At 52.1% G+C, this 12,485-nt stretch overlaps 1 protein-coding gene across 1 annotated transcript in view; it reads right to left on the reverse strand.

Moving 5' to 3' along the window:
- The window catches only part of Gpn3 (GPN-loop GTPase 3), a 23,194-nt gene that overhangs the window by 4,181 nt on the left and 6,528 nt on the right, over positions 1-12,485 (reverse strand). Inside the window, exons 2-6 of the mRNA XM_013023082.1 lie at positions 12,068-12,259; positions 11,273-11,397; positions 10,444-10,615; positions 2,739-3,256; positions 692-790 (exon numbers count right to left, since the gene is read on the reverse strand). Of these exons, the coding sequence (XP_012878536.1) occupies positions 692-790; positions 2,739-3,256; positions 10,444-10,615; positions 11,273-11,397; positions 12,068-12,259 (1,106 nt within the window). The remainder of the gene's footprint in view (positions 1-691; positions 791-2,738; positions 3,257-10,443; positions 10,616-11,272; positions 11,398-12,067; positions 12,260-12,485) is intronic.

Consider the following 12,485-nt stretch of genomic DNA (forward strand, 5'->3'; position numbering starts at 1 on the left):
GGAAGGAAGGAAGGAAGGAAGAAGGAAGGAAGGAAGGAAATGGTCTGAGCTGGGCGCCAGTGGTTCACGCCTGTAATCCTAGCTACTCAGGAGGCTGAGATCTGAGGATCACGGTTCAAAGCCAGCCCGGGTAGGAGAGTCCGTGAAACTCATATCTCTAATAAACCACCACAAAACTGGAGTGGCGCTGGAAGTGGCCCAAGTGGTTAAGTGCTTTCCTAAGACAATAGGGTTCCTGAGTTCAAGGCTTAATACCATAAAACAAAACAAAAAACCACTGTCATACATCATCATAGACCACCAAACAACAATCAATGTGTTCACCAGGGGCATCAGACTGTAATAGCTGCTGTGTGTGTGTGTTGGTTCTGGGGCTTGAACAAAGGGACTGGGCACTGTCCCTTAGCGTTTTGCTCAAGGCTGGCACTGTACCACTTGAGGCACATCTTCACTTCTGGCTTTTTGCTGGTGACTTAAACATGAGTCTCTAGAGTTTGTCTGTCCTGGCTAGCTTCAAACCACTCTCCTCAGATCTAAGCCTCCTGAAGAACTACTGACAGACATGAGCTACTGGTGCCCAGCTACAATAATTATGTTTTCAGCTTCCAGGATGGGCAGCCTGCACTCCCTTCTCCCCCTACCTACTATTCCCAAAGGAGGGGAGGCCCCACCAGGACTCACCAGCCATCACAGGGTAGTTGAAGTGCTCGGCCGCTGGGTCTAGGTTGACCACCTGGACAGACCGGCTGAGGGCTTCACAGTGCTGCACCATAGTGGAACAGTAGGTGCTCTGTAAAGTCACAGGAATAAGAGTGAGAGCAGGCCAGGCCACTGACCTTCATTCATATCCTTCTGTGATAAAGACTGAAGTAACATGCTTCTGGACTCTTTCTCCCTCTGATATCTGGGCAATTCCTTCACCATTTATACTGTATTTTATATGCCTAATCTGAGTATTTCAATTTGAAGCCAGCCTGGGCAGGATTCTGTGAGACCAGCAAATATGTACACACACACACACATTGCAGTATAATGTAACAATAACAATCACAATCCTTATTTTTTTTTTTTTGGTTGATTGTGGAGCTTGAACTCTGGGCCTGGGCACTGTCCCTGAGCTTTTCAGCTCAAGCCAAACGTTCTACCACTTGAGCCACAGGGCCACTTTCAGTTTTCTGGTGATTAGTTGGAGATAAAGAGTCTCATGGGGAATTTCTTGCCTGGGCTGGCTTTGAACCTCGATCCTCAGATCTCAGCCTCCTGAGTAGCTAGGATTACAGATGTGAGCCTCCAGTGCTTAGTACAATCCTAAATTTATGTGTGCCAGTCCTAAGCATTGAACTCAGGGCCTGGGAGCTGTCCCTTAGCTTTTTCCCTCACTGTCTCCTCAAAGATGGCGCCCCACCATTTGGGCCACACCTCCAGTTTCAGGCCACCGCTCGTTTCTAGCCAGGCTGGTTTTGAGCTGTGATCCTCAGATCCCAGGCACTTTGAGTAGCTGGGACAACAGCCACTCAGGAGTTTCAACTGTCAAACACCAGCTCAACTTGTAGCCCAGGCTGGCCTAGAACTCCCGATCCTTCTCACCTCTGACCCTCAAACGCAGGGTAATCTCAGCATTTTATGCCTGTAATAGGCATGAGCCTCAGGCTGGAGGTGTTTCCTTTTACTCCTAAAAAAAGACAATCTCAAGGGCTGCTATGAAAATAAACCAGGGAACTAGGAGAGAGTGAGGGAAGGGGTGACATTGTCCAAAAAGACATGTGCTCTTTGCAGGGACGTCGCCCAAGCCCAGAGTTCAAGCCCCAGGACCGACAAAAAAAAAAAAAAAAAAGACGTGTGCTCTTTACCTGACGTGTATAGCCCCTCTGCATATCACCTTCTTAATAGCAACTTAAAATATTTTAAAACGAAATAAACACCTTTTTTTTTGGGGGGGGGTCCAGTCGTGGGGCTTGATCTCTGGGCCTGGGCGCTGTCCCTCAGCTCTTCAGCTCAAGGCTAGCGCTCTACCACTTGAGCCACAGCGCCACTTCCGGCTTTTTTTTTTGTTTATGTGGTGCTGAGGAATCGAACCCAGGGCCTCAGGCATGCAAGGCCAGCGCTCTACCACTGAGCCACCTTCCCAGCCCTTCAATTTTTTTTTTTTAAAGAAAACACACCGGCGCCTAAGTACTCAAGGAACTTTAGCAACTACCTTTAGTCCCGAGCAAGAGCAGAACGGAGCCTGAAGCGCGGGGGCACAGGGGGTCGTCCGAGGCCCCCGGTTTCACAGGCCCGCTGCCCCGCCGCAGCCCCGGCGCCCCGCCTCCCCACAGCGGCGACTCTCCGCTCCTCACCTTCCCGCTGCCGGCGGGGCCCATGACGAGCTGCGCGTACCGAGGCATGGCGGGTCCCGGCGTCCCCGTCGGCTCCCGTCAGCTCCCGACGCCTTCAGCCTTCGCGCGACGCCCTCTGACTTCCGGGAACTCGAAGTGGGAACCAATCATAATCCATCCTTCACTTCCGCGTTCCGTTCTGTCACGCCCCTAACTACAGGGCGTTCCGCGGGTCAAATCCCGGGACTCTCGCTGGCGGGCGAAACGAGTGTGGGTGGAGAGGGCGGGCCCGCGCATGCGCCGCAGCTGTCCAAGGCCAGGGGCGGTTGGCGAACCGACGCTCTGGTTGCCTGGGTGACAACGGCTAACGGTTCGCCGCGCGCCCGGGCGCCCGGGTTTCGTAGCTCCTCAGGGTTTGACTTTGCGGTGCCGAGGGTCGTTGGGGGTGGAGCACGTGGTCTCCGGGCACGTCCACTCGCCCGCGTTCCCGCCGCGCGTTCTCGCCGCGCGCCCCGCGCCTTGCGCACCGGGGTCCGCCGCCCGGCCCTCCGCACGCTCCCGGCGTCCCCGGCGCTCGAGCCCCGCGCCGGGCACCGGGTGCAAGGCGATGCCGGGCCAGGCTGAGGGGCCCCTCGGGGCCGAGGCCGAGGGTGGCGGCCGCCGGTGAGGCACGGCCCCCCGCGTGTGCGCGGAGCCCGGCTCGGGGCGGGGCCCTTCGCGTTGGCGGGTGGCGGAGGCGGGCCGGGGCCGGGGCCGGGGCCGGGGCCGGGGCCTGTGGCGCTCGGGCCCCGGCGGGGGCCCCCGCGGCCGGACGGCGGGGACCGGGCGGGGGGACGCCCCGGGGCCCGGCCTCGCCCCGTCCTGCGGGTCTCCCGGCCGGGCTTCGGGTGGGTTCCGATGCCAGGGGCCGCGGCGGCCTTCACGTCCGCGTTTGTTGGCTGGTTTTCAAGACAGGATCTAAGCGGAGCTGCCCGGGCTGGCCTTGAACGTCGCGTCCTCTGCCTCAGTTTCCCCGGAGTGTGAGGACGGGTTAAGCGGGGGTGTGGTCTTCACAGCGGCCGGGGCGGGCCGGGGCCCAGTTTGTCGAACCCCTGGATGGCGGCCACGGAATAAAGTAGAAGAACTCTGGTGTTGGTGTTGTTACCTTTGTGCTGGCCGTGGGGCTGGAGGCCGGGGTTCCTGAGCTGTTTGGCTCAAGGCAGGCGCCCCACCACCTGTCCCCGGATCCAGCTCCACTGCTTGTTGTTTGGGGCTAATTGGAGATAAAGGTCTCATTCCTGGTCCGTCTTGCCCCGACCAGCCTTTCAACGGCGATCCTCAGATCTCAGCCTCCCGAGTAGCTAGGATGAACGCCGCTGAGCCTCTGGCCGTGGCTAAAAGCTGGCTCTTGGTTTGATGGGTTCTTGTATGAAACCAGAAACATTTTACACCGTGAATGAACTACTCTTTCAAGGAGTCGTGTTGTTATTTTTTTTAATGTGTCAATACTTTATTAAAGAGAACAGGGAAATAATAACGTGGATGCAGCAGGAGCCCAGATGGGCTGATTCTTTTTCGTAGTTGTTGAAATAGCGTCTAGCTGTGTAGCCCAGGGTGGCCTTGCATTCACAGTCCTCTTGTCTCAGCCACCTCCTGAGTGTTTGGTGACAGGCTTGAGTTACTTCACCAGCCCCAATACGTCATTGGGTTCATTGTAGAAATTAAGAAGCGGTAAATGACCAAACATGGTTTAAAGTAAGTCCTTTTTAGTATGATAAAAATTTCAGGTAACTCCAAAGAATAGTGGTGCCTTTAGGATGTAAGCAAAATTACAGGAGAACTTTCTGAGACATTGTGTCACATGGAAACACGGAAAGTTAAAGTGTATGCAAGCCATCCCTTTGTCCTGTGAAGTGTGTTCTTGAATGCCCATAAAGCTGTCAGTCTTTACATATTTATATCCTTTTTTTAACAGATCAGCTGAACATTCATATTACCAGAATGCCAAAAGTACTGGTAAGTGCAGATCAGACCTGTACATAGTAGTTCAAGGAAGCTAGTTTGCTTCTACTTACACAATGTAGGGCCTGGGGCTGGAGTCTAGGGACTAGGTGCTGTCCCAAAGCTTTTATGTGTGCAAGGCTTGATTCGGCTACACTTCTGGCTATGTGGTGGTTAATTGGAAATAAAAGTCTCATGGCCTTGCTCAGGCCAGCATTTAATTGCAATCTTCAGATCTTGCTAGAAAGGCACCCCCCCTCTCCCCGCCCCCAAATGACACCTCTAGCCTTGGGGCATGGACTCCACCCCTGAACTTTTTTGCTCAAAGCTAATGCTACACCATTTGATGTTTTTTGGGTTTTTTTTTGGGGGGGGGTCCGGTCATGAGGCCTGAACTCTGGGCCTGGGCACTGTCCCTCAGCTCTTCAGCTCAAGGATAGTGCACTACCACTTGAGCCACAGCGCCTCTTCCAGCTTTTTCTCTTATGTGGTGCTAGGGAATCGAACCCAGGGCCTCATGCATGCAAGGCTAGCGCTCTACCACTGAGCCACCTTCCCAGCCCCTGCTACACCATTTGAACCACAGCGTCACTGCCAGCTTTTTGCTGGTTAATTGGAGAGGAGAGTGTCATGAATTTTCCCTTTCCTGCCCTGGCTTCTCCCTCAGATCTCAGCCTTCTGAGTAGTTAGGTTACAGGCATGAGCCAGTGCACCTGGTTTTTGGTTACTTTTGAGCTAGGGTCTCACTCCCTACCCAGGCTCACTCCTGGACCTCCACACATCTGTGTTTGTTTTCCCATGGTGCCTGGAACGACAAGCCCATGCCATCTGGAACTTTGGTGTATAGACTCACCTGGTGGATAGATCTCAGCCTCCCAACTAGCTAGGGTTACAAGGGGGAGCACCAGCGCCTGACCACATGGTTGTTTTCATAGTGTGTTACAGGGAAGGTTGGCTAATTTAAATTCCATGCCAAAATTCTTAGTGCAAAAAGGCTAGGTGTAGTGAAGCACGTCTGTAATCTCAGCAGTAGGGATGCTAAGGCAATCGTATCCTTCATCATGAGCCAGCCCAGGCTCTGCAGATCCTGTCTCAAACAAAAACAATGTTTCAAAGGCTGGCGTGGCCAGGTGACAGGGGCTCCAGCGCGCAGTCCTAGCTAGTCCTCCGAAATTCACATCACACCCTTGGCTGCAGATAGGATTAAAGATAGACACAAGATGAGCTCACACATGGCCACGCTGCACGAGTTACGGCGGACGCCCCTCCTGCAGACCATTCACGTCCCCAAGGCGCTGGTGGACACCTGCTTCCTAAAGGTAGGGTGATGGGGGCTTGGTTGGTTTTTTTGGGGGGGGCACATGCATGCTAAGCAGACCCCCTGCCGCTGAGCCAGGAAGTGAACCCACGGTGGCTTTGAACTGCAATCCTCAGATCTCAGCCTCCTGAGTAGCTAGGATTACAGGTGTGAGCCACCAGAGCCCGGCTCCCTCACTCAGCGTCTTCTTACTCAGTTTTTCTTCATGGTTAATGTTCTACTACTTGAGCCACAGCTCCAATCCAGCATTTTTTGTTGGTTGTGGGGCTTGAACTTGGGACTTGAGCACACTCCCTGAGGTTTTTTTTTTTTTTTTTCGGTCGTGGGGCTTGAACTCTGGGCCTGGGCGCTGTCCCTCAGCTCTTCAGCTCAAGGCGAGCGCTCTACCACTTGAGCTACAGCGCCACTTCTGGTTTTCTGGTGGTTTATTGGAGATAGGAGTCTCATGGTCTCTCCTGCCCGGGCTGGCTTTGAACCGAGATCCTCAGATCTCAGCCTCCTGAGTAGCTAGGATTACAGGTGTGAACCACCAGCGCCCGGCTCCCTGAGTTCTTTTTGCTCAAAGCTAGCACTCTTCTACCTTGAGCCACTTCTGGTTTTTTGATGGTTTTGGAGATGAGTCTCTTGGACTTTACTGCCTGAACCTTGATACTCAGATCTCAGATCTCCTCCTGAGGAGCGAGGATTACAAGCATAAGCTGCACTTTATTTTTTTTGCCAGTTCTGGGTCTTGAACTCAGGGCCTGGGCGCTGTCCCTGAGCTTTTGCTCACTACCATTTGAGCCATAGTGCCATTTCTGGCATTTTCTGTTTTTCTTTTTTGTCGGTTGAGGGCGCTGTCCCTCAGCTCTTCAGCTCAAGGCGAGCACTCTACCACTTGAGCCACAGCGCCACTTCCAGTTTTCTAGCAGCTTATTAGAGATGAGTCTCAAGGACTTTCCTGCCAGGGCTGGCTTTTAAGGCAAGCAGTCTACCACTAAGCCACATTCCCAGCTCTCACTTTTTTTTTTTATTTTGGGTCCAGTCGTGGGGCCTGAACTCTGGGCCTGGGCGCTGTCCCTCAGCTCTTCAGCTCAAGGCTAGCGCTCTACCACTTGAGCAACAGCCAACAGCATTTCCGGCTTTTTTCTTATATGGTGCTGAGGAATTGAACCCAGGGCCTCAGGCATGCAAGGCAAGAGCTCTGCCACTGAGCCACCTTCCCAGCCTTTTTTTTTTTTTTTTGGTTTGTCATGGGGCTTGAACTCTGGGCTTGGGTGCTGCCCCTCAGTTCTTCAGCTCAAGGCAATCACTCCACCACTGAGCCACCTTCCCAGCCCTCAGCTGAACTTGTTTTTTTTTTTTTTTGGTCAGTCATGGTGTCTGAACTCTGGGCCTGGGCACTGTCTCTCAGCTCTTCAGCTCAAGGCTAGTAGCGCTCTACCACTTGAGCCACAGCACCACTTCCGGCTATTTCTGCTTATGTGGTGCTGAGGAATTGAACCCAGTGCCTCCTGCATGCAAGGCAAGCGCTCTACCACTGAACCACCTTCCCAGCCCCTCACCTGCACTCTTGATGGACATTTCATTCCTTTTTGGGCTAAGTTAATACAGTTGGCTCAATAAAACGTACAGCTCTCCACATCACCCTTTCAGGTGAGAAAGATAGCCGCATCCCCATGTTTTACAGCGTTAGTAATAAATATCCTTTTGTGGGGGGCTGGGAAGGTCGCTCAGTGGTAGAGCGCTTGCCTTGCATGCCTGAGGCCCTGGGTTCGATTCCTCAGCACCACATAAGCAAACAGAAAAAAGCCAAAAGTGGCACTGTGGCTCCAGTGGTAGAGCGCTAGCCTTGAGCTGAAGAGCTGAGGGACAGCGCCCAGGCCCAGAGTTCAGGCCCCATGACTGGACCAAAAAAAAAAAAATCCTTTTGTCTTTAGCATCCATACCTCACTGTGAGCCAGAAGCGTTACCTCTACAGCATCGCGAAGATCTGCAACTCCAGCTATCTGCGGATGCTGATGAAAAGGCAGTACATGCAAGTGATTCATCACAGCTCGCAGGAGCCAGGCAGGTGCACTCGGGCTTCCCCAGCCCCGCCTCCCCTGCCAGAGATGTCCTCTGACTGATGCTTTGTCTCCCAGGCGTGCCCTGCTGCCGCTGCTCACAGAAACAGCCTTCCGCTGCCACCACAGGGCGCCATCAGCTGGCGAAGGGCTTGTCCTGCACCCAGGCTGCACCCCAAGGGAGCCTACAGCATTCCCTTTGGCGCTCCCCGAGGAACAAAGAGGGGTCTGTTGTTGTTGTTGTTTTTGATGTTTTTATTACTATAAGTGATGTACAGAGGGGTTACAGTTACATGAGCATCTATTTCTCACAACTCCCTGTTTTATCTGAAGGACTGCCAAGTGATATTAAAAATTGTGTTCACTAGGCTCGGCTGAGAACAGAGTAGACAGGTTGTACAAAAGGGTCTTACTGCCAGGCGCCGATGGCTCACGCCTGTATTCCTAGCTGAGGAGGCTGAGATCTGAGGATCCCAGTTCAAAGCCAGCCCAGGCAGGACAGTCTGTGAGACTCTTATCTCCAATAAACCACTGGGAAACTGGAAGTGGCGCTGTGGCTCAAGCGGAGAGCGCAGGGACAGCGCCCAAGCCCAGAGTTCAAGCCCCACGACTGACAAAAAAAAATAAAAGAGGGGTCTTGCTTTTTTTTACCAAGCTCATTGGAATGTCTTCTTTGAATCAGCTAGAGATATGGGCTTCCCTTTCAGTGTTTCTATACAAATTTAAAATTACGCAAACATTTCCACGAAGAGAAATGCATATGTTTCTACAGAGAGAAATGTTCTACTTTATTTTTATTTATTGTTTTCAGTCATGGAGCTTGAACTCAGGCCTGGGCGCTTTCCCTGAGCTCTTTTGCTCAAGGCTAGTGCTCTACCACCTGAGACACAGCGCCACCACATGCATTAGGCAGTGGTTCACTCACTTTGTTATTTCCCGTTGTTAACCTTATTTTTAACCTTATTTTAAGGTTAAAAAATGGACATGTGTCTAAAACAAGATGTAAGTCAATGAAGATTTTCAGAAGATCAGGCAGACTGTACATGCAGCCAAGTAAGTGTGGAACTTATACACATGTGTAAGTCCCCGTAGTACCAAAATACTATTACTACTACTACACTTCCTAGCTACTGCCATGGTGGGAAGCAGGGAAGGCGGGCCCTCTGAGCTGACATCCGACACTGTATGCTGACCCCGCTCAGCCTCGCGGTAAAGGGGCACTTTCATCCCCAGCCAAGAATAAGGGAAAGGGCAGGGGGAGAAGGTCTGGCTTTAAAACAAACTGTTAGCACAACTCACACAGGAAACGTTGCTATGATCTCCAAGAGAAGACCTAAAGGAAAATGAAGATACTCAGGAAAACCTGACCACTTCAACTTGAGCCAGATCTTGAAACTCCCTGGGGCACAGTGCTTGTTCGTCACAGCACTCTAGTGTGGAGAGTACTGTACTGTAACTCTGCTGTCAGGGACAGGGACTCTTTTTGCTTATTGGTTAGTGCTCTACCAACTGAGCAACACCTCCAACCCCAACCCCAGTACTATAACTCTTAATGAGCAAAAGATTTAAGACAAGGAAGTAGCTACAGGCTGAGCCCTGAAGGCCATTTGTTTTCACTAAATAAAGGTTTATTAATTATGTCAGCCAGGGCTCTGGTGGTTCACGCCTGTAATACTAGCTATTTAGGAGGCTGAGATCTGAGGATTAGGGTTTGAAGTCAGTCCAGACAGCAAAGTCATGAGAACTCTTATCTCCACTAAACCACCAGAAAACCAGAAGTTGCGCTGTGACTCTTAAGTGGTAGAGTACTAGTTTTGAGTGAAAGGGCTAAGGGACAGTGCCCAGGCCGATTCAAGCCCCATGACCAACCAAAACAAAAAGGTCATCTTCCAAGTTGCACTTAGAACTTCATTTCCAAAACAGCTATTATAAACTCTGATTTTTCCTTCAGTTTCTTCAAATGACTCTGAATCCTACATGAATGAAGAAAAAAAGGAGGAAGACCTACTAAATAAGTGTATGCAATCTATGTCGATCGAAGAACAGGAAGAACATCTGATGCTGGCCTGACAGTCCTGCGTGCTGGGTGAACAGCTGCAGCACAGTGCCAAAGGCGGGTGGGCGCAAGGGCTGACGCGTGCTCTCCATGTTTAGAATTGCATTTTGCACCATTAAGCCGTTAATTTTGTTTTAGCAACTTGTGTGCAAATGATATTTGTGTAATAAAATTTACCTGAAATATATGCTTATACTTCTGCTATGTACAATTAAAGTTTTCTTGTCGCATAAAACTGACTTCTTTTTGTCAGTTGTGTGGCTTAAACTGGGCCTGGGCGCTGTCTCTCAGCATTTAGTTCGAAGCAAGCACTCCATTACTTGAGCCTACAGCGCCACTTCTGGAGGTAAGGCTCTCAGACTTTCTGCCCCTGCTGGCTTTGAACCGTAATCCTCAGTTCTCAGCCTCTTGAGCAACTAGGATGAGCCACTGGTGCCTGGCTACAAGGATTTTCTTTTTTTTTTTTTGGGTCCAGTCGTGGGGCTTGATCTCTGGGCCTGGGCGCTGTCCCTCAGCTCTTCAGCTCAAGGCTAGCGCTCTACCACTTGAGCCACAGCGCCACTTCCGGCTTTTTTTTTTGTTTATGTGGTGCTGAGGAATCGAACCCAGGGCCTGAGGCATGCAAGGCAAGCACTCTACCACTGAGCCACCTTCCCAGCCCTTCAATTTTTTTTTTTTAAAGAAAACACACCGGCGCCTAAGTACTCAAGGAACTTTAGCAACTACCTTTAGTCCCGAGCAAGAGCAGAACGGAGCCTGAAGCGCGGGGGCACAGGGGGTCGTCCGAGGCCCCCGGTTTCACAGGCCCGCTGCCCCGCCGCAGCCCCGGCGCCCCGCCTCCCCACAGCGGCGACTCTCCGCTCCTCACCTTCCCGCTGCCGGCGGGGCCCATGACGAGCTGCGCGTACCGAGGCATGGCGGGTCCCGGCGTCCCCGTCGGCTCCCGTCAGCTCCCGACGCCTTCAGCCTTCGCGCGACGCCCTCTGACTTCCGGGAACTCGAAGTGGGAACCAATCATAATCCATCCTTCACTTCCGCGTTCCGTTCTGTCACGCCCCTAACTACAGGGCGTTCCGCGGGTCAAATCCCGGGACTCTCGCTGGCGGGCGAAACGAGTGTGGGTGGAGAGGGCGGGCCCGCGCATGCGCCGCAGCTGTCCAAGGCCAGGGGCGGTTGGCGAACCGACGCTCTGGTTGCCTGGGTGACAACGGCTAACGGTTCGCCGCGCGCCCGGGCGCCCGGGTTTCGTAGCTCCTCAGGGTTTGACTTTGCGGTGCCGAGGGTCGTTGGGGGTGGAGCACGTGGTCTCCGGGCACGTCCACTCGCCCGCGTTCCCGCCGCGCGTTCTCGCCGCGCGCCCCGCGCCTTGCGCACCGGGAAAAATATCTATTAGTGAGTTAAAAATACATGACATAATAATGTAGTAATTAAGAAAAGGATACTAAGTAGCTCTAGACTGGTGTGTGCAATGCCAGGAATCACAGTAGTTAGAGGAGGATGCCATCTCTGTACAGTACCCATGACCAAGCAATCGCCAACACACTTATCCCCAAACCTTGAATGACTCCACCATGAACTGGGAATCGACAAGAAAAACTCCACAGACTCGGAACTCCCACTGCTCCAGCTGCTGGACTAGCTGCTTCATCACAGGCAAATGCGTGTACAGCTCAATCTGACCTGCAGAAAGAACACAGGAAACAGGTTAAGTCATCAACTACACCCTAAGTCCTCCCATCCAAGGTGAAAAGAGGAATTCTGAATCCTAGCTACTCAGGAGGCTGAGAGCTGAGGACCATGGCTCAAAGACCATGGGCAAGAAAGTCCATGAGATGGTTACCTCCAATTAACCACCAGAAACTCCAAAGTGGAGCTTGAATGGCTTAAGGTAGTAGAGCAATAGCCTTGAGCAGAAAAGCTCAGGGACAGCATCTAGACCCTGAGTTCAAGCCCCATGACCAATTAAAAAAAAAAAAAAAGCAAAAGAAAACAAATGAAGGCCACAAAACCATATTAAGCTTATGAGGCCTTGGGTGTGAGAGCCCCAGCCTGAAGCACTGCCCCTCACCTTCACCTCTACCCTGCAGCTTAGAGGCCACAAGACCAGAGATCTCCCTCTCCCCTGCATGCGACACTCTCAGTTACTAAGGGATTCAGGGACCACTGGGGTGATTTTGTTTTTGGTGTCTCACAAACCCCTGGACTTTGAGTCCCAGAAAGGCAGAGACCACAGCTACCTCGTAATCTACCAAGTTCAAATGCACAAGACATGGCACCTTGCTGCTGTGCAGTCAGAGCTATACAGAGAACATAACTACAGCTTCAAAGGTAACACAAACTGCTGACTTACCTGGACAGTCAAAAAGGATGTAGTCATCCTCCACATGGCCGAGACAGTCCTCCAGCCAGTCAAAATTATTGGCAAAGTACTCCATGCAGAACACCAGTCCTCCGTTGGGACCAAATCTCAGCGATGCATCCTCCATCACATCATCCACTTCAATCAGCTCCCGGATGTCTAGAAAGAACAGAAGAGTGTCCTCTTGAAAATTATAATCCTGGGGCTGGGAATGTGCCTTAGTGGTAGAGTACTTGCCTCACATGTGTGAAGCCCTGGGTTCCATTCCTCAGTACCACATAAATGGAAAAAGCTACTCAGGAGGCTGAGATCTGGGGATTGCTGTTCTGAGCCAGCCTGGGCAAGCAAAGTCCATGAGACTCTCATCTCCAATTAACCACCAGAAAACCGGAAGTGGTGCTGTGGCTCA

The sequence above is a fragment of the Dipodomys ordii genome, unplaced genomic scaffold (genome assembly GCF_000151885.1).
Source record: "Dipodomys ordii isolate 6190 unplaced genomic scaffold, Dord_2.0 Scaffold66, whole genome shotgun sequence".
In the NCBI taxonomy this organism is placed as follows: Eukaryota; Metazoa; Chordata; class Mammalia; order Rodentia; family Heteromyidae; genus Dipodomys; species Dipodomys ordii.